Source organism: Syngnathus typhle, linkage group LG22 (assembly GCF_033458585.1).
Source record: "Syngnathus typhle isolate RoL2023-S1 ecotype Sweden linkage group LG22, RoL_Styp_1.0, whole genome shotgun sequence".
Lineage (NCBI taxonomy): Eukaryota > Metazoa > Chordata > Actinopteri > Syngnathiformes > Syngnathidae > Syngnathus > Syngnathus typhle.
In genome coordinates, this window is record NC_083759.1 from 7,301,659 (window position 1) to 7,323,068 (window position 21,410).

General features: G+C 44.9%; 1 protein-coding gene and 1 long non-coding RNA gene across 2 annotated transcripts in view; both read left to right on the top strand.

The window, feature by feature from the left end:
- The first annotated feature begins 2,229 nt into the window (after positions 1-2,229).
- naga (N-acetylgalactosaminidase, alpha) lies at positions 2,230-6,128 on the top strand. Its single transcript, XM_061270840.1, is given in 9 exon segments — positions 2,230-2,396; positions 2,717-2,888; positions 2,890-3,087; positions 4,545-4,756; positions 4,835-4,929; positions 4,996-5,157; positions 5,245-5,442; positions 5,504-5,644; positions 5,718-6,128. Coding segments are annotated over 8 exon segments (1,383 nt in total). The 5' UTR covers positions 2,230-2,396; positions 2,717-2,718; the 3' UTR covers positions 5,925-6,128.
- A 4,929-nt stretch (positions 6,129-11,057) lies between these two features.
- Positions 11,058-21,410, top strand: part of LOC133146113 (uncharacterized) — a 49,808-nt gene continuing 39,455 nt past the window's right edge. Inside the window, exons 1-4 of the long non-coding RNA XR_009711287.1 lie at positions 11,058-11,570; positions 12,932-13,041; positions 16,138-16,250; positions 20,133-20,276. This is a non-coding gene — a long non-coding RNA (uncharacterized LOC133146113). The remainder of the gene's footprint in view (positions 11,571-12,931; positions 13,042-16,137; positions 16,251-20,132; positions 20,277-21,410) is intronic.

Genomic DNA, 21,410 nt, shown 5'->3' on the forward strand with positions numbered 1-21,410 from the left:
TTTTCAAGTGAGAAAGGTCTAGTCTGCAAAACATGCAGCGATGCCAACTGTGAAAGAGGATTTAGTTTAATGAATCATATCGAAACAAAATCCAGAAATCGTCTTGAAGTGACACATTTGGACCAGCTGATGCGCATAAAGTCAAAGCAAGAAGCAGACTAAGCCATCAACCTGGACAAAGTGTACAACCATTGGAGAAGTGAGAAGGACAGACGTGAAAAATAAGGTAAAATTTAAGTCAGATTTGTGCATATTCTAGTGACTGTTATTAAGATTTTGTCTTTATGGATATTAATCATTAAATGTTGTTACTATTAGATCATTTATGGGTAGTAGAAATGCCAAGAAAAACGGTGTAATTAGATATTTTCTAAAGTGTTACAGGAATTTGCACTGTATCACAAGCTACAGCACAAGTCATTGTGGAAAATGTGAATGTTTTAATGTGAGCAAAATGTTATGTCTGAAAGATGTATATGTCTCATATCTTCCAGAACAGGACCCTCAGCCAAACCAAAGCAGGACTCTTCCCATGGCCAAAGCAGGACTCTTCCCATGGCCAAAGCAGGACTCTTCCTATGGCCAAAGCAGGACTCTTCCCATGGCCAAAGCAGGACTCTCACATACTGTATAACATCTACACATCCCATTTTTCAGATTTTTGTCTTTTTTCAAGTGGACCAAATTACTTATTCAAAAATAAAGCGTGCATATCTGATGTTGCTCACAGTAGTCCTCAGCTTGCTCAGGGAGCTTGTGTGTATGCCCAGATACAGGAACAATTAGAGGGAACATTGCTTGGGAGCACAAAGTCTTGTGTGAATTAAAATTAGAAGAAAAGATTCATCTTGTTGGAGGCCAGCAGAGTTTGAACACCACAATCCTGCCATTTTCATCCCGACACCGATCAATTTGTGTAGTTAATGTTCAGCGCCAAAGGGACCAACGTCCTCGTCCTCAAACATTTACATTAGGGCACCTACCAGCAGTCCACCAATCAAATCTTACGACACATGCTTGTCGTTTTTAGCACTGCTCATGTACATGTTTGTGTTTACAGCAATAGCAGCCGCGGTTGAAAAAAAGTCTGATTATGAAAGCGGTTTATTTTTACTTTAAATAAATGAAAAAACGTTTGAAATGATTTATCTTGCTAAACTTTTTAACCTCACAAATACTTGATGTCTGAACACCTCATTCCTGTGTGAAATACCGTTTTTTTCCGTGTATAGTGCGCAAAATTTAACGAATTTATTGTCCTAAAATCTGGGGTGCGCATTATACATGGGTACAAACATTTTTTTTTTTTTTTTTTTTTTTTTTTTAGAAAACAAAACCAACAACAGGACTGACCGACAAAGTCGTGGAACAAAAAGACAGAGTGACATTACCAAAGACAGGAACAGAAAGCAAACAGACATCATGACAGTAACACATGCAGTGATCCGACGGTGAGCTAGGGGCAGACCGGACTTAAATACAAAACACGTTACATCGATTGAGGTGACACAGGAAGAGAGGGGCGACGCAAACAGAAACTATGGCAACCTAGACACATAGCAAAACTGGGGACGAGACGTGACAAATGTCCCTCGAAATGAAACTTGAAATCACCAAGTTTTGGTTTCCAGGTTTTTTTTTTATTCCTCTTCAACGTCTCTCCCATACAGAGCCGCCTTTTTCACGTCCGCACGCCTCTTTCCCGTGCGCGCACGGAGCGCGGTGGTGCGTTTATGGGCAGTCGGAGAAACCAACGCCAACCAAAAAAATTACATCCAGCCTAGTTAAGACCATACCAAAGACTATAAAAATGGGACCCATTGCCTCCCTGCGGGTGTGACGATCATTGGGACTTTAAAAAAAAAAAAAAAAAAAAAATTCATAAAAAAAAAAAAAATCATAAAAATTGGGTGCGTATTATACATGGGTACAGGCTTTTTTCCAGCATCAGCATGCCATTTTTAGGGTGCGTATTATACATGGGGGCGCACTATACACGGAAAAAAACGGTATATTTGCCCATTTAAATTGTGATTTTATTTTTAGTTTTTTATTCTTTTACTTCTACAAAATGTTTTTTTAGATTAATTAATGAAATCTCTGTGGCACAGATGCATTTGGAGATATCCTGAGCCAACATCAAGTTTTCAGCCTTGATTTTTCGGAGGATAAAAGAAAGCCTGCCAACAATAATGGGATGCGGCCATCTTGGTGGTCAGCTGACAAAAGTTCCATGTCACGTGACCTCCACTTCCGTATTTAAAACATGGACCGTGGACACTGCTCGTTCAAGTATTCCTTTTGAACGGGGCGAGGTTAGATCAGAAAGCACATATAAGACATTGGACACATCGCTCGACTTTTTCTTCGATTATTTTTGCGATACCTCAGAATCGGTGAGTTCCTTTACGTCATATTCATATTTTGCTTTCTACAGTTACTGCTTAATACTAATATGCTTATAACTTGTTGCCATTAAATTGTGGCACTGATCCGAAATACAATACTATAAACCGTTTATGGTGCAATAAATGAATACGTCTGTCTTTGTAAAACTGGAATTGTTAACATTAATAATTTATAGGTTGCAAGAGTAGTGATTTCTCCACCTGTTGGAAATTTTAAAACCACTGTTATGCTTAGTAGCATATATTTACATATTCTATAAATCAAATTAAAATGTGAGCAACTGGTAACCAAACACTTTATTTCATAGTGATGCATTGGACAGCGCTTGTGTTGGCATCAAGACTCCTTGTGGCCACTGTCGCCTTGGACAACGGCCTCATGCGGACCCCTCCTATGGGCTGGTTGGCTTGGGAACGCTTCCGCTGTGACATAGACTGTGAAAATGACCCCAAGAACTGCATCAGGCAAGTTGATGCCATTTGGAATTGTTCACCCAATTAATTCTAAAAGATTCCTAACGTGTGTGTTTCCGTCCAGTGAGAATCTGTTCACTGACATGGCCGACAGGCTGGCAGAAGACGGCTGGAGGGAGCTGGGCTATGTCTACGTCAACATCGACGACTGCTGGTCGTCCATGCAAAGAGACGAGCGGGGGCGGCTCCAGGCGGACCCGAAAAGGTGCGCACATACGCAAACTCGAACCATACAGTAATCTTCTAGGTCAGGGGTGGGCAAACTTTTTGACTCGCGGGCCGAACTGGGTTCTAAATTTGGACCGGAGGGCCGGACCAGGAGCAGATGGACGTAGGCGTTGTGTGAAGTCATATAAGCGACCTGTAAAGGTCATTGCATAAAAGATCTTGGCCTTTAGTAGGTAGTAAAGCATGGATATTCCAAACAAGTTTTTTGAAAACAAATGCATTTATTAACAGCATTAAAAAAAAATAATTCACTAAAAAACTGCTATCAGTGATTCTCATAAAATACGACACTGTTATTATGAATAACAATCTCCATCACTTCAATGCCTGCAGGTCAGATTAATGAAAGATGTTTATCTCATGAGATCACATCAAACGGCAAACATTCTGACCAAATATATCATCTTGAAGAATCGGTGAAAGCATACATCCAAATAAAGTAATCAAAACAGCAACACGGTGAGGGGTATCTGAAAATCAGAGCAGAGTTTTAACTCGCAAACACCTGGTAACAGAGGTGAGGAAACGGGAAACACTTGCTTAAAGTAAGCCTTAAGAACTTTACAGGTTAAGATTAGTCGCAAATAGGTGATGCATCAATGTCCTTGAGCATCCTGCATTGTTTGAAAATGAGAATGGTCGCTAGTTTCAATCCCTGCTATGTGTACAAATCATATTCAAAATGCATTTTTTTACAATAAACTTGAGAGCCTCCCGTTCATTTTCAGTGGGAACAGTGTTGTTGGTGTCCCTTTTTTGCTAGTGCGTCATAGTCTGGAGTAAAATTTGTTGTGGCAATTTTTAGGCGAGATCCGAGGTGTTGGTCCGTTTACCTTGATCTGTGACGGGTTGATGTGGCTGAACGTCACGTCGCGTACGTCGAGCCAAATTGGCCACTCTTTTTTAAACACTCGGCACTCACTTCTTTTTTTCGGGCCACTCATTTTAATGGAAGGATTCCAGGGGAAGGTTTGTGGGTGGCTTTAGCGCAAAACTGCATCTGAAAGCTCAGCGCGCGAATTATAAGAATGCTGTCGTCAAAGCCCACGCTCTAAATTCGGGACTGATACGAATAGAGCGAGAGTGCGCCAAGTCCGTACTACTGAGTACGTACACGCACTTGTGAGTGTGCACCGAGCTTTCTGACACGGCTTCCGGTAGTAAATGCGCAGGCGAGCGCTTCGCCATCTACTGGGAAAACGCAGTCATTGCAGGCAAAATGACAAAAAAAAAAAGTTTAATAATACAATTTGTTCAGGGTTGGCGGGCCGGATTAAACGGTCCCGTGGGCCGGATGTGGCCCGCGGGCCGTAGTTTGCCCACCCCTGTTCTAGGTCAATAAATGTTTTACCGACGGTGTGGCAGTCATATGACGCCTAATAAAAAAACAAGAGTCAGCAGGTTTAGAATGTTAGCTCATGTGCCACACTTCAGGTTCCCAGGAGGCATCCGCCGACTGTCCCGCTACATGCACGACCGGGGTCTCAAGTTAGGTATCTATGGTGATATGGGCACACACACCTGCGGGGGCTACCCAGGCACGCCTCTGGACAAGATCGAGGTGGATGCTCAGACTTTCGCCGAGTGGGAGGTTGATATGTTGAAGTTTGACGGTTGCTATTCAAATGCAAAGGAGCAGGAGCAAGGTAACACACCTACAATAGATGCAAATCAACAGTGGCTTGCTTGTAGATCCCTTTTGATTCCGTTCTTCCCTGGATAAGGCTATCCTCGCATGTCCAAGGCTTTAAACGCCACGGGCCGTCCTATTGGCTACTCCTGCAGCTGGCCTGCCTACCAAGGTGGTCTGCCACCTAAGGTATCATAATCATCTTATCTACTTGTCACCGTCATTGCACTTGGGTTAAAACTCTGAAATTTTTAGGTGAATTACGGTCTTTTGGCCAAGATCTGCAACGTGTGGCGTAACTACGACGACATCCAGGACTCGTGGGATAGCGTGCTGAACATTGTGGATTGGTTCTTTGACAACCAGGATGTGCTGATTGCTGCAGCCGGGCCCGGAAGGTGGAATGACCCCGATATGGTTTGTTCCGAGGATCTGATGCAAATGGAAATTGATGCAATATGAATTTGTCATGTACAGTACTTGCAAACTCCTCTGTCCTGACAGTTGATCATTGGTGACTTTGGCCTCAGCATGGAGCAGTCTCGATCACAGATGGCTCTCTGGGCCATCATGGCTGCGCCTATCTTCATGTCCAATGACCTTCGCACCATCAGTAGTGGCGCCCGCAGCATCCTGCAGAACAAAATGGCCATTAGAATCAACCAAGACCCGCTGGGTCTTCAAGGTCGACGTATCCTGAAGGTGTGGTGCTAATTTTTCATCCACCTTTGCTGGATAGCGTTGAGAATGTTTATCCCATCAGGAGAAGAGCGGGATTGAGGTGTTTTGGCGGCCGCTGTCAAACAATGCCAGTGCCCTGGTGTTCTTCAGTCGACGCAATGACATGCCGTACCGCTACCAAACATCCCTCGGCAAGTTGAACTACACTGCGGGTATCTACAAGGTCTGTATCCTTCTCAATGAAACTCATTATTTAAGCTGATCCGCATCATGACTTTTTTATCTCTCCGTTTTAGGTGTATGACGTCTTCTCTGGGAAAACTGCGATGCTCAAAGATTCAAGTAGCTTCGTGGTGTCTGTGAACCCCACAGGTGTGGACATGTGGTACGTCTCAGCCGCCACCAAACCGAAACCCCCCTCACGCCAGTTCTTTGGAGATGACCGACTCGGAGGACTCGCCCGGGGTGACCTCTCCTACGCCATTCCGCCCATTTTTCTGTGAGCTTCCTGTTCCCCTAAGATTTTACTGAACAGATTGAACTGGAGGTGTATTTGGAAGACTGAAGTTGACTCAGGGCCAGAGTATTTGTATTTTATTAAAAAAAACTTTTTTTTAATAAAGAGAAGTTTCTATGTGAACCACTTTGAAATCCACACACCTTATGTTCCCTTTCAAAGTGGCAATCTATAAAGCATATAAATAACACTGCTGCGCTATAATAGATTTTGTTGCATGTCACAATTTGGAAATAAGGTTGCACTTGAACATCAGTGGTTGACTCATTATGAACTATTTGTTGTTTTAATAAGTAAATGTATATCAAAGACAACTTTGTTTCGCATATGTACTATTCGCCGACTTTACTGGTGCAAAACTGGGCGACACTGCCATCTTCAGGCCGGGAAGCGTAATTGCCGCCTTTCCGTTGTTGACAGCATCCTAATTGGAGTTTGCGCGCCAAACAATGCGGAACCGTTGTTCCAAACCATACGGAATAATCAGTGCACCTGTTTCCGGAACAGCCATGAAACTGACAGCCATGTCAGGGAATACAAATTGATAGAAGAAATGGAAAGAAAGAGAAATATAATATTCGAAAGCGTATCTTCTATTCGATTTAAGAGATCAGTTTCTAATGGAAGGCTTATTGAAAGCATAGTTTTGTGAAAACTGACGAAGCGCACCAACCGAAGGAATTCGAAGACGTGTTTGCGACTCATTCATGTGGACGCCATAACCAAATTAAGGAGGCCAGCAGATTATGACGTACGGTCACAACCAAGTCACTTCGAGTGGCCACTGGTAAGAGTAAATGTTGTCTCTCTTTTTAAAAATCTTTGTAAAATGTTCTGTAATAATAGCCTTTTAACTGGAAGGCTTGTTTAAAAACTTGGCTTTGTGAAAACTGCAAAAAGGAATCCAATGAAGCACACCAACGGATGTAGTGGCACAAGTAATGAACACATCTTTATTCAATGACTGACTGCCAACAACTCAGATATCATCAAAGCTACAATGTGTCCGTCGTGACCCTCATTCGTGTGGATGCCAGGAGGCCTGAACCAAGTAACATCCAGCCTTACACTGGTAAGTCTCTTCCTCCCCCAATGTTCTGTGATAATAGCCATTTAACTGCCATTTAAAGCTGTGATGAGAAAAAAAACGTTTAAAGGGTACTTGAATTTTTGGTCAGTTCAATTCTAGCTAGGAACATTTTTGCTTCTTTGTATTGAAATGTGAAAAATTTGACGTGTCTGTCGAATAAGTCGTTAACTAAAATTAATTCAAAGTCAAAAGTCAAAGTCAGCTTTATTGTCAATCTCTCCACATGTCACAATACACAAAGAGACCGAAATTACGTTTTTCTCTATCCCACGGTGACGAGACACATAACACGATAGACATACAAGTACGCGACACAATATAAAAACAAGAAGGCAAAAATTCAAACAATCAATAGTAAGAGTGATGAATAAATAATAAATAAACAGATAACACAATAAATAAGAGGAGCAAAACGGAGCCAGCAAGCATAGCGCAAAAGTAAAAAACATCAAACAAAAAGGCACAAACAATAAATAATAAGAGTAATAATAAATAATAAATAAACAGATAACACAACAAATAAGAGCCAGTGTGCATACAGACAGTACAGACAGTAAAAGTACAGGACGCTACGCAGAACGGGGGAGCGAGTTCAGGATCCTAACAGCCTGGAGTATGAAGCTGTTTGAGAGTCTGGTGGTGCGGGAGCGCAGGCTTCTGTACCACTTCCCAGAGGGCAGAAGCTCGAACAAAGAGTGAGCGGGGTGACTCACATCACTCACAATCGTGGTCGCCTTGCGGGTGAGATGGGAGGTGTAAATGTCCTTCAAGGAGGGGAGCGAAGCACCAGCAATCTTACCAGCCGTGTTCACTATGCGCTGCAGGGCCTTCAAGTTGTAGTCAGTGCAGCCGCCACCCCAAACAGCAATACAGCTGGAGAGGACGCTCTCAATGGTGCCGCGGTAAAATGCAGTCATGACGGCCGGAGGAGCGCTCGCTCGCCTGAGTTTCCGCAGGAAGTACAGGCGGCGCTGGGCTTTCTTTGCCAGTGATGCGGTGTTGGTGGACCAGGAGAGATCCTCACTGATGTGCACCCCCAGGAACTTGGCGCTGCTCACTCTCTCCACCACAGCACCGTCGATGGTCAGCGGCAGGTGTTGGGTGTGACCCTTCCGGAAGTCCACAACAATCTCCTTGGTCTTGTCGACGTTCAGCAGGAGGTTGTTGCCCCTGCACCACGTGGTCAGAAGGTCAACCTCCAGCCTGTATTGAGTCTCGTCTCCCTTGGTGATGAGACCCACCAGAGTCGTGTCGTCAGCAAACTTCACTATGCGGTTGTCGCTGTAGGTTGCAGTGCAGTCATGCGTCAGGAGGGTGAAGAGCAGCGGACTGAGCACGCAGCCTTGGGGGGCCCCCGTGCTCAGCGTGATGCTGGCGGAGATTTTGTCGCCAACACGTACTACCTGTGGCCTCTGACAGAGGAAGTCCAGTAGCCAGTTGCAGAGGTAGGTACTGAGGCCCAGCGCGTCAAGTTTGCTGATGAGGTGTTGTGGCACAATGGTGTTGAAGGCAGAACTGAAGTCCACAAACAGCAATCTCACATACGAGTCCCTCCTCTCCAGGTGGGTGAGGGCCGAGTGGAGGGCAGAGCAGATGGCATCCTCAGAAGACCGTTTGGCTCGGTACGCAAACTGGAAGGGGTCAATGGTGGGGGGGAGAACGGATCGGATGTGCTCCATGACAAGCCGCTCAAAGCACTTCATGATGATGGGCGTAAGTGCCACGGGGCGGTAGTCATTGAAGCAGGACGGAGCGGGTTTCTTCGGCACAGGTACGATGGTGGCAGCTTTGAAACACGACGGGACGATGGCCTGCTGCAGGGAAGTGTTAAAGATGTCCGTGAAGACATCCGTCAGCTCACCAGCGCAGTCCTTCAGCGCCCGACCCGGGATGTTGTCAGGGCCCGACGCCTTACGGATGTTGATAGCGGCAAGCGCCCTCCTCACGCTGTCGGCGGAGAGGCACAGGGGCAGCTCGTGTGAAGGGGGAGTGGCCTTCAGCGGGCAAGTGCTGTTCTGAGCATCGAAGCGAGCAAAGAAGTGGTTGAGGTCATTGAGCAGACGGACGTCGCCTTCACAGCTCTGCGGCGCGGGCTTGTAATCCGTGATGGTCTGAATGCCCTGCCAAAGGCTCCGTGCGTCCCTGCTGTCCTTGAAGTGGGCGGTAATTTTGCACGAGAACGCCCTCTTTGCTTCTTTGATGCCCCGGGACAGGTCGGCCCTCGCAGTCCTCAAGCCAGCCTCATCCCCTGCTCTAAAGGCTTTGTCCCTGGCCCTCAGCAGCCTGAAGACAGCCCCTGTCAGCCATGGCTTCCGGTTAGCCCGAGTGACGATGGATTTTGAGAGAGTCACATCATCAATGCACTTCCTGATGTAGGAGGAAACAGAGTCAGTATACTCCTCAATGTCTGTCCGATCGTCGCAAGTGGCAGCCCTCCTAAACATGTCCCAGTCAGTAGAGCCAAAGCAGTCACGCAGTGCATCAGAGGCACCCTCAGGCCACACCCGTACCTGCTTGCGAACCGGCCTGGACGCTCTCACCATTTGTCTGTATGCGGGCAAAAGCATAACAGTGATATGGTCAGAAAGTCCAAGATGGGGGAGGGGGGCGGCTTTGAAAGCTCCTTTATGCGAAGAGTAGACCCGGTCCAGGAAGCTGTCGCCACGCGTAGGAAAATTAACATGCTGGTGAAGCCTCGGAAAAACAGACTTCAGGTTAGCATGATTAAAATCCCCAGCGAAGATGGTGAAACCGTCAGGGTGCGCTGTCTCTTATTCACTGACAGCCTGGTACAGTTCACTAAGAGCCGCGATCCTGTCGCCTTCGATGTTGGAAGGCGGGATGTAAACCGCGACTAGCAGAATCGCGGTAAATTCCCTTGGCAGGTAAAAAGGACGGCACTTAATGATCACGAACTCCGCCAGTGGCGAGCAGTGCTTGCGTACCACTACAGAGTCCCGGCACCATTCGTCACGGATGTAGACGCATATTCCACCTCCACGAGATTTCCCCCCTTGTACATAACATAACTTATGTGATAAGGATATGATCAATTAATACTTATTGATTACAAAGCTTTTTTTTAAATTAGATTACTCTTTGTAATCGAGTCCCACCCCACTTTAGTCTCTTTCCATCACTGGGCAGTATGAAAATGTCAGGTCACATCTGACGTCTCACATATTGTGTTCTGCTGACACGTCTGAATGTGACTAGCGGATGGCAGCGTGGGAAAGTTGCTAGGACAGATTTCACTGAAAACAGCGGGCACAGTCAAGAGTCTTTTCGTGGGTGCACACAAGGGGAGAAAACTGACGGAAGGGTACAAGGGAGGAATTCTTTTGGGTGGCGCTCCTGCAGACGCTCACGTAGGCCCACAGCTGCGGTGGAAGGCACTCTCCAATGCTTGTGCGCCACTCATGTGGTCTGATTCGATTAAGTAGCACCCCACCTCCCCTGATTTCCCCTTGCCGGGTCACCGCCAATCCGACTTCGATGAAGCCCCAGGCAGGCTTTTGGTTACAATATTAACATGACCTCACCAAAGTTCAAGCCTAATTTTGCCGTGTTTGGTCTAATTTATAAGAAGGTACATGACAAAGAGTGATTCATTTAACTATAAGGCAGCAAAAATAATTAGTGACTGGACAGATTTTGCTCAGTTGGTTTCGTATAGTTTGATCAATGAAGGCATTCAGTAAAATGAATAATTTTTTTGATACGAGTATTAAAATTGTTGACAGTTGTTAATATTTACTGGAAACCAAAATATTTTTTTAAGGTGCTACTTAGGGTAAAAAGTCCTAGACCTAGTGATTATTTCATCCTTAGACGTATAAATAGCACTACAAAATGGTGAACAGGCAGTATTTGTGTTTGGGTCCGTTTAGCTTTTTTTTTCCCTAATGAATCAATGCTTCCATTCAGCCGCTGGCGGGCGCTGTTGTAGAGCAGATGGGCGTGTAGGAGGAGCCTCGTTTGCTTTCCATTCTGCCGCAGCGAACGAGGCGAGCTGCACGTTGCCTGAGGCGTCGGGTTCGCATGGCACCTGGCCAGGATGTTGCTTGCCAACTGGCAGCCGGCAAGGGTCACAGTCAAGACACTGTCTCTTCAGGGAGGGAGAGGGAGACAGAGCGCGAGACAGAGCGCGAGACAGAGCGCGAGACAGAGCGCGAGACAGAGCGCGAGACAGAGCGCGAGACAGAGAGCGAGACAGAGAGCGAGACAGAGAGCGAGACAGAGAGCGAGACAGAGAGACATTGTCATGATCTCACTGATTTGTAACTCTGTTATGATAACAAGCAACTCGAACCATCTCAGCGTCATCAAAGAGACTTTGCCTTTTTTTGTGTAATGCCACCATAGATTGGTGCCAGTGAGGAAATGTGTGCAGGAACCCTCATTTGAAACACCAACCATAGTTCAAAACTCAAAATAAAATCTACTAAAATGGGATTTTTGTGATGAGTCTTATCATGGAAATTCAGTTTTTGGATGATCAGCTATGCTTTGTGGGAGCTCGGACAGCGTGACTAAGCGACCGTAAGTAATGAGCGAAAACTAAACCAAAACGTAGTGCTCAGTGGAAAGGTGACTAATATTTGCCAAGCTTTGGTGGTTTCTCCTTGGCATCCATAGTCTGGAGCAACACATTAGCAACTTTCTGTACAACTGTTCTCCCATGTGTGTGGTCATTGTTGCGCAGAGGTTTTCCATGTCGGTAGCAGGAGCCTTTCTGGGCGGAGGCACAAAAACCATTCCGCCGGCCGGAGCCTTGCACACGGCCAACTCGGCAGCGGGATTTGGCCTGAATCAATCCCATGGGGAATGCTTGGAAGCTTTCGGGGGAAGCAGGTGGACATCTTTGGTATCGTGTGATACCTTCACTAACTGGTGTCATTTGTTCCATTACCAAGCGCACAACTCAGTTTGCTGTTTTATGAAATCACTTTCGCCCATTTAATTATATACAATTTACAATTATTTTGTTCTGCCTCCCATTTGTTGTGATTGTAATCCCACAGCAGGCCACTAAATTTTCTTTTCATCAAAATCCTGTTTTCTCTGCTTTTTGTTCAGAACCCGTTTTTATACTGTATTGTCACACAACACAATATCGTGTTGGACTTTCAGTACATGAATGTTTTGGGTTAATCCAAGGAATGAAAATGAAGGCCTGATCCTGTGCCGAGTTGGCAGAAAGCCGTCATGTGACTGTGGCAGCCAATAGAAATAGAGAGATTTGATCGGTCAACAATGCCTCTCACAATCTCTCATGTGGTCTTGCAAATATCTGCGTGCGGAATTTGTTGTGCTATTTTTTGCCCTGTCAGCATTTGGACGGCCTCTTTTGGACACAGCTGGATTTTCTTGCGTCTCCGTTACTTTATTGGTACGTTTGACTGCCCGGCCATTTGCCTGTCAATCTCTCCATCACTCGTCTGCCCTCACTCCCGTTGAGCCCACCAAAGTGGTGTTAGAATTTCTAAAAAGTCAGCCGTGTAACACGATATACAATACAAGACAATGACAAAAATCGTCAGCCAAGCAGATGACCTCACTTGAGTCAATACAATGTGTACACTCCCTGGAAACAACTGCGGTACAATTCCCACAGTGTTGGACGTTCTTTGCTGGCCTTAGCATGAGCAGAAGCACTGACCTACATTTACAACCTGAAAAATAGTTGTTCCGTAGAACAGTTTCAATAATTATTCCCAACAGTCAATTCATTTCGTTGAATTTCTTTTGGCTACATAGCTTCCATTTACTGTCAGTAGATGTTTTTTTTTGGTCCGATTACATTTCAACGTCTTTGTGTCTGTGCACTTCTAACCTTCTTTACTGTATGCCTTTATTGATCAGAATTAAAAACCACAATTATTATTCGTTTGTATTTGCAGGAAACAGATTTTTCTTCAGGTTCATACAACTTCAGGAAACAAGTACGCAAACACACACAGATCAAAGAGGACATCCAGAGCGACCTTCAGCCCAGTCGGCGTATATCTTGGTAGGCCGAGTCCGTCTAAACATTAACTCTGGGGACTTGGCTCAGTTTAGTCTAATTGAGCAGCTCTGATTGAGTTTGTGTGTGTGTGTGTGTGTGTGTGTGTGTGACTAGCGTTAAGGCCTTAGCATGTAGCACATGGCTCATAAAGTCCATCTGTGTCCAATGCCACCTGCAAACACCACAGGACCTTTTTTTTCTTCTTTTTTTTTTTGCTCATTCACCCCATCCGCCGTCTCAGAGTCTTGGAGCCGACGTGTGATCAGCTGCTGTTTCATTCCTGGGCGAGCACAGTTTAGGCTTTGTGTGTGGCGAAGGGAAAGCGCTGACGCAAAGGCGACGCTGTGCTGTGACGCTGGGGTGTGTGTGACTGTGGCCACGTACTCATTCAGTGAGTCAGACGTTTGCTAAATCGACCGCTTTTACTTTCCCTGGATAAGTCAAAGTACAACGGATAATTTCTTATCAAGGATATTGTACTGTGGTACTCGTGTGTGTTGGATAAGATCACATTAGAACCACATCCGATTTTGTCAATGAAAATAACACCAAGTCGTTTCACGGTCTGTAATCCTCTTTCAGCGCCACAAGGTCATTTTAATCTGGTTAGTGACCACTAGGGGGCAGTAAGGTGTCGCATGTCTGGACGTACACCCAAACACAACTCTTGACCCAACGCGCCTTTTGGAGATGTCATGGAGGCCCCGATTGACAGTGCCTGTCAAGACAAACCAAGCATGAAGTCAAAGCAAATGTCTGAAGACATCCGAGACATGATTGGTTCTAAGTACCAAGATCTGGAGTAGTGGAAGAAGTTTGGAACCACCAAGACTCTTCCTAGAACCAGCCAAGATTTTTGGAATCATTGTACTGAGACATCCTGCTCCAGAGGGCTGAGACAGAATGACTCTCGGTACCGTCCACAGACGGCTATCAAATAATTGGCCGCAGGACAACTCTAGGAATGTCCTTGAGCGGTCCAGAGTTCAATCCCATTGGACAAGATTTCAATCATGACTGTGCACCGATATATCTTTTTATTCTATTTATTTTATTTTTTTATTTTTTGCACTGATCAGTTGGCACTTTTTAAATGTTGTTGTACATGTGTGACAATGACAAAGATCTATCCTATCCTATCCTATCCTATCCTATCCTATCCTATCCTATCCTATCCTATCCTATGCTATGCTATGCTATGCTATGCTATGCTATGCTATGCTATGCTATGCTATGCTATGCTATGCTATGCTATACTATACTATACTATACTATACTATACTATACTATACTATACTATACTATACTATACTATACTTCCCCTCGGACGTGATTATAGTCAAAATCAATACGGTTATGTGTAAACCATCTCGGAATAGAATTTGGGCGGATGCTAGTTTTTGAAGCTCCCACCTTTCTCTCTTGCTCTTTCTCTCTCTCGCTCTCTTGCTTTCTTGCTTTCTTTCTTTCTTGCTCTCTCTCCAGTGAAGAATAAAAGCAGCGGTAGTTCAAAAGATAGACAAAATGTTTCCTGTACCGCCGGCTTGCAAGTTTCCCTCTGTCAGTCAGCAGACTTCGCAAGGTCTCATGACATGAGGACATGAATGGGACGTGGGGGGAAAAAAGACGATGCAACTTGTGGCTAACAAAGGGGATTTTTTATTTCATGTCTTGGCAACCTTGTCCAACGTCATCAAATAATTCCCGTGACAACCGTAGAGGGGAAAGAAAACCCCTAATAAAAGATGTAGTCATTCCTGAAATGTAGGGGTATTAAAAGCACATAAATTATTGAAAGGTGGATAGCATTGAAACCGGAATCTGAGAATATGCTGAGATGTTTGTGAGCCTGAAAAGCTTTTTAATCTTTCGACTCCGAACAGTGTACCAAAGCATAAATGAGCCTTCGGGGCTTTGTTCCGATACTTGCCTGTGGAAAATATGACTAACATTGCAGTGCTTGCTGTTAGCCCGTGTCAAATATTTACTTGGTCATTATAGCCACCTGTCGTGTGTGTGTGCTTGCACACAGGGCGTTGTGATGCGAAGTGCAGCGGTGTTGGAGTAGTAGTGCTTGTAGTTAGTGCATGTTGTATGCTTCTTCCTGCTTGCTACCTTCTGCTGCTTGTAGTTAGTGCATGTTGTATGCTTCTTCCTGCTTGCTACCTTCTGCTTTCAGCTACTGCCGCCGGCTAGCCCCCTGTTTCCGGGGGCGAAAAGAGGAGCCGAGTGCGTAAGTCTCCTAAGCCGGTACATAGCCTGTCTAGCGTCAAGACTTCTGCATGCCTCCTCGTGGCCACACATGGTAACTGGGTGCCTCACGGCTCCAGGACAAATTGCAGGGGATCGATCGGGGGAGCAACAGTGGGCCCCTAGGCGTGACGTACAGGCCCACCGGCGCATGGATGTCCTGGCGCCCGCTAACCACTGTCCCAGCTATGGGGGAAATAGCTCCCCCGCTGCCTTGTGGGTATCGTCTGGAACGAAAAGGCTAAGGGAGCAAACCCCGACAGGAAACCCGGCTCGGACTCCGTTAGGCAGACTCATGCTTTAAAAAAGCATTGTTCTGGCAACTCCTGCAGCCAACCTGATGCCAAATGTATTGGTTCACCGTTCCTTTGGATGACAATAGGAAGGCCGAGAGGGAAGCCCTGATGCCTGGGAAACTCAAGACTTCCATAAAACTTGCCCAGGCTTCTTGCGCACTGGAGAGGAAACTTCAGCTCCACTAACCAGTGGAGACACGGGAAAGACTTAACCTCCAGACACAAGAAATCTATGGTCTTTCGAGACTGTGATGCCGATGATGATAGCCACCTGGCTCACACACATACTTGCTTGGCTTCCAACCAGAGCCACGTCATCCAAATATTTCCAAGCACTGAAATGCAAAAATAAGATCTCCTGCTATCTCGGAGTAGGTCACTGAGTAGTGCCGGCCAAATGAACCACAAGTCTCAAATGTTGACCAGTCAAATGTTGAAGCCACAATTTGAGTTTCTCCAACGCATTTTGTCATCTTGCATCATTCCTCAGTAGATGATGCAAGAATTCAACCCTACCGCTGTTACGTCACTGAGCGCCTTTGTTTCTTTCCAGGTTAAATACTAAAAGCCCTCCACAAACCAGAGCCAATCTGAAGTGGTCGCACAATGAAAGACCACCTCGCAATGATGACGACGACCACTAAACTTTACTGCCCAAGCCAACTGGTGGGTATTTTCGACGACACAGCAGAATGTAAATAAACACATACCATTTAGTCACGGCTCCAAAGCCAGCGAGCCTTCCCTGGCAACTGTGCTCCATCACTTTACAATGCTAGGTCGCAATTACCGGCAAACCGCAATGTACGTATATGCGGTCGCTATGTGCTTGGCCACGCTCGCAGGAAAAAGATGACGGAAGATGTGCACGGTTGCCGAGGAATCTCCCAACTCGCTCGCAATGAATGAAATATGCCGATAGGTGAGAGCTTATGGGAGAGGTTAGGATATGGAACTCATCATAGACATTATTTTTATCATGACTTGGGCTTTTCATTTGAACAATTTTTTTCCAGGTTGGATTGATTACAAAATGTTCAATGATTAATAAAAAATTGTGTTGTTATGTTCCGAAATGTCCCCAGCAATTTCCTTTGATCCAAGTGGTGACAAGTCCCACTAACTTGAATTTATGTACAGTAGTTTCAAATGATAATTATGGAAATCTGGAGTTGTTAAGATATCTCTTCAAAAAACTTCCACAACTGCTATGCATGTTTAAATCTCCTCTTAGATCTCTACAGTGTTCTTTGGACTTTTCCATTGTTTAGAGTATTGGTCAATCCAATGAGCGCTGTGAAAACATTAGTTTTTATGTTGGCAAAGAAAAACAAGCAGCTGCAGTTAATCATGTCCGCTAACAAGAAGCTAAACCAACTTGGCCTTGTCAAGTAAAAAAATGTTCTCGAGCATTCATCTCCAACATTTAGGTGAATGTAGTGATTTGATTGTTTAGGGAAGATAAACATCAGAATGTATATGAAGCACCACCTGTTTTCTACTTGTAACGGCAAGTCAGTGTGTTAAAATGGAAAAATATGTGGCTCGATTGAAGAGTTTTGTGGAATACCGCCAGTATCTTCAGTGGGCCATTTCCGACAATGGATTCATTACCTTTAAACTCTGCTAACACGGTTGAAATGTCATAATTGCAGTAAATATTTACATGAAAATCATCTCTAGCTCATAAATATAAAGCAATCATATAAAAGCCAGTATACACGGCAGTAACTGAGTGTGCCGTCTTCTGCCAAGCTAGTAAATTGCAGGCGCTTGGTAACCTCAAAACGTCACGTCGGGACCGTCGTAAACCGAGGACCGTCGTAAATGTGACAATGACCGACAACTTGCTCGGCGGCGCATGTGCCCCCTAGCGTAGCTTGCCGAGTTAGCAGAGGTCAGGATCGCTTCCAAAAAACTTGGGCTGTGCCACTTTCTTCTGAAACCGGATCGTCGCCGTTGACATTATCTCTGGCAAGACGCGTTTATTGCTGGGGGAAGACGCCGGGGTTTTGAAGGAGAACCGGAGAGTCGAGACGCTTGCCTTAAGTCTGCCAACGGTCTTAAAATGCTACAAACACCTAATAATCCTGTCGCAGAACTATTGTAATGTAATATAATAAAATTGACTGGAAATTTAACGTCAACCAGTAATCCAAATCTGTATAACATGACTACATTAACCCAATATAGTCATTTGTGTTTAGCTGGCAATTTTTTTTTTATACCAGCTGACATAAAATTTCAATCAGTTTAATTTTTATGGGATGAAATTTATCAATTCTTGTACTTTGTGAATGAAATCATGGATGTGATCAAAGCAGTCTGAAATTTAGCTACCTCACGGGGTGTCCGACCCACGCCAAACATTCCGAGGGAGGAGGACGCTCTTTGGGGATGTTGTCGGCGAAATGACCCCAGAGAGTCTCTCGTTTGTAGTGCTCTGCGTCCGTTAAGCTGCCAATTGGGTTCACATGCCATTCCCGTGGAACCTCGAGGGGCTCGAGGGGATCTGGTGACAGCGGCACTCGGCCTGCTGATAGGCGAGGCTAAAAGGAGATCGAGATGCCTCGTGGGAGGTTTGACGGACGGTGGTGGTGGTGGGTGGGGTACATCGGACATGTCAATGAGTTTGTGTCCCTTGCGACTGAAGCCCCTTTTATGTGCCTTGGTGTGGAAAGAGTTAAGTGCAGCTCATTGGCCTTTTATCTCCTCTTGATTCCAAAGTGTTTATATACATGCAAAGAGAGAAATCCCATTAGGTTCCTCGTGATTGTTGATAGAGAGCACACTTCCAGACATTCATTTAGATCTAAGCTTCACATCAAATGTGAAGTTACACAACCAATTAAATGTATTATTGTTATTGTTGTTGTTGCTACTGTTTTTATTGTTATTATTATTTTTTGTTATTACATTTTGCCCCAAAAGCTGGAGATAGCACGATTCACAAGCTAATTCCTTCCTGACACGTTCCATGAATTTGATGAATGATTTAGTCTTGGAAACCTGCATGCGTAGCTGGTGTGTGTGCGTGTGTCTTATCTGTTTGTCCTTGAACTTCAGTTTGGCAGACAAACCAAAAGCCCTGCAAAACCCTAAACCCCCCCCCCACCCCCCGGCATAACGACTTTTTACAAAAGGGGAACGTGCTATTGACCGCGCCAGGTTAGCATGAAGTACACTTTGTGATGTAAGCATTTTCCAGATATTGCCACACACTTTGTACATAGTGTGAGCAAACAGTTGCGCATAGTTATTCAGTGGGTGACGCGACACTTGACTTTGTGACACTACCCTTGTACCTTTGCCATGGTTTGCGTCGTTTCGAGGATGGGGAGGGGTCGGGTCGGCTCGGGGGGTCTTGGGATTTGTCTGCAGTTTGCCATCCACAAATGAAAATCTTCCACTGTAGCACTGGAAAGAGATTAAATTTAATCTACTTAGTATAGTTTGAGATTATCGTCCTAATGTACAGGCAATATACTGTGTGATCACAACATGACATTTCATGCGACCAAGTCATGCGTGATGCCCTAGAGAACACAAGATGGAAACTTAGTGACATTTTTGGAGTCACGAGAGAAAGGAAGCAAAAAGGTCAAGCAAGCATTGTTGTGTTTATTGTCAGCGGAATGTTGGTCAAAGTTAATTGTGTTCATTTGAAAGGGAAACCAAACGGGTTGGAAGCTAATCGCACGGGAGATAGCAGCGAGGACAAAATCATCTTTGACTTAAAAAGCGTAGAACTCGTCTGATGTGACCGTAACACCAGACAAGACACCGTCGAGTTAAACAAAACAAATCTGGTCAGTGTCACCTGGAAATGTGGAGGATAACCGACATATGATGCCATGGATCAATTTAATGCCTCCATAAAGCAGCCTGGGAAGAAGTTAAGATTTAGCTGTGTTTACGCTGAGAAGGGGTCTGTCGTATGGAACCAGGTGGTGCGTTCAAATGGAAGTCAAGCAATGTGTTCTTTATTGTCGAATGCATAGAAAAGAGCAAAGCAGGCAAACATGAGAAGGTTTTTTTTAGTCCACATGTGCAAGTAGGAAAGAAGAGGAGCGAACATAATGATTTACACCATATACAAAAAAAAAAGAATTTAACACAGTGTCCAACGAGGGAACGAACAGTGATGATAATGTAAAAAAAAAAAAACTCATTGTTTAACGAGGGAACGAACAGTGATCATAATATTGAAACTTCCGCCGCACATTCATCAACTCCGTTTTGAGAACAAAGCGACTTGTGGCGCATCAGGAATTTGACATCGCCGCCAAAGATGTTCCCCCCCCCCCCCCACCGAGCTCTTGTAGTTATTTATTTATATAATTTGAACAAAGCCGAGCTTGTGGCTAATAAACGGAGACGGTGGCTACCAAGAGGGGAGATGAATAAATTAATCCTCTGCTTTCCAAAAGCTTGAAAGACAATTTGGACACCTGATTCTTGCTCAATTGTAACTTTTATTTCACATTTCTGGACCCAATGCCAGCCACATGCATGTTTTTTTTTATTTTTGTCACTTCTGTATTCCAGGAAATCAATTAATTCGTCATGATGTGATTCATGGAATATTCCAATTTGTGGCAAAGGAGGAGGAGCCATTTGTTTGGAAATAGAGAAGGAATCCAATACGTACCCCGCCTTTCACCTACTCAGTCGAAGACCCGGAAATATCCGGTAGGATGTTTTTTTTATATTAAAATTCTGGAACAGAAAGTGCTTAACAATTCTGTGTGTGGGGGCTCAGTCGCAAACACAAAGAAAACTTTCTTCCTTTCTCCTTTCCCTGCTTAATCTCAATTAGTCTCTTTTCCTACCTGCTCACACTGATCCTTTTGTAAACTGATTTGGATCACTCCCCGTCGCCCTCCTCCGCCTCATGACCGAGGGCCTTTTCCTGTGTCACTGTCGGTCACAAACACGGGTAAATGGAGATTAAAGGCACACTACGTGTGAACCAGCACATATTATACCTGACCACGCCGCGGACACGCCTGTGGGCCGAGCACGGTGCCAAGTCGTGATTAGAGTCCTTTTATATCCACAGAGTGCGCTCATTTACCTGCCGGGAAGCACGTTTACCGCCTCCAGTCTTGACTATTAGTCTCGCCAGTCGCCATGGTTTCTAGTGTTACGAGCTAAAAGGTCACGCTTGATAATATTGACGGGTCTCAATAAGACAGCAAATAAATCTGAGCTCTCTTTCTGTATTAGCTAAATTATTAGTATTTTGTATTTGAATCGTATTTGGCAGCTCCCTTAATAAGAAACCCTCTTAGGTTAACATTTTAAATCTGCCAGACTGACACGAAACAAGCACAATTTAGCTAAGACAGGGGCTAGCTTGCACCCTGCGCCCCGAGCTCCCGTTAAATCACTGATTAAATGTTTACCGCATTCTTTTGGGAGTTGTACTCTGAGACCAAGAGGGCCCCCAGAATTTACCGGGATTATATGGCGCGCTTTATATATGGAAGTATGCACGTAAAGCGAGGGCAGCTAATGCGGCCTGGAAGCAGCGGGGCAACAGGGCTCGGAGGGAACCGCTTTTAAAACATGGTCAAAGATCCCTAAAGGTCCACTTAAAGCACTTTCAGGGGGCTTAGATTGGTGCCATGGGGCCCGCAGATCAGCTACTGCTAAAGTGTTACTGACCAAGTTGCTAATCCTGCAGGGATAACTACTACTTAAAAAAAAAAAAAAGGGGCAAGCAACACCACAGTCTGAATAGCTTCCTTTTTTTTTTTTTTTTTAGTCTTAATGTGATCATTGTTTTGTCTTTTTGGGGTATACGTTTCATCTAGCAGCCAT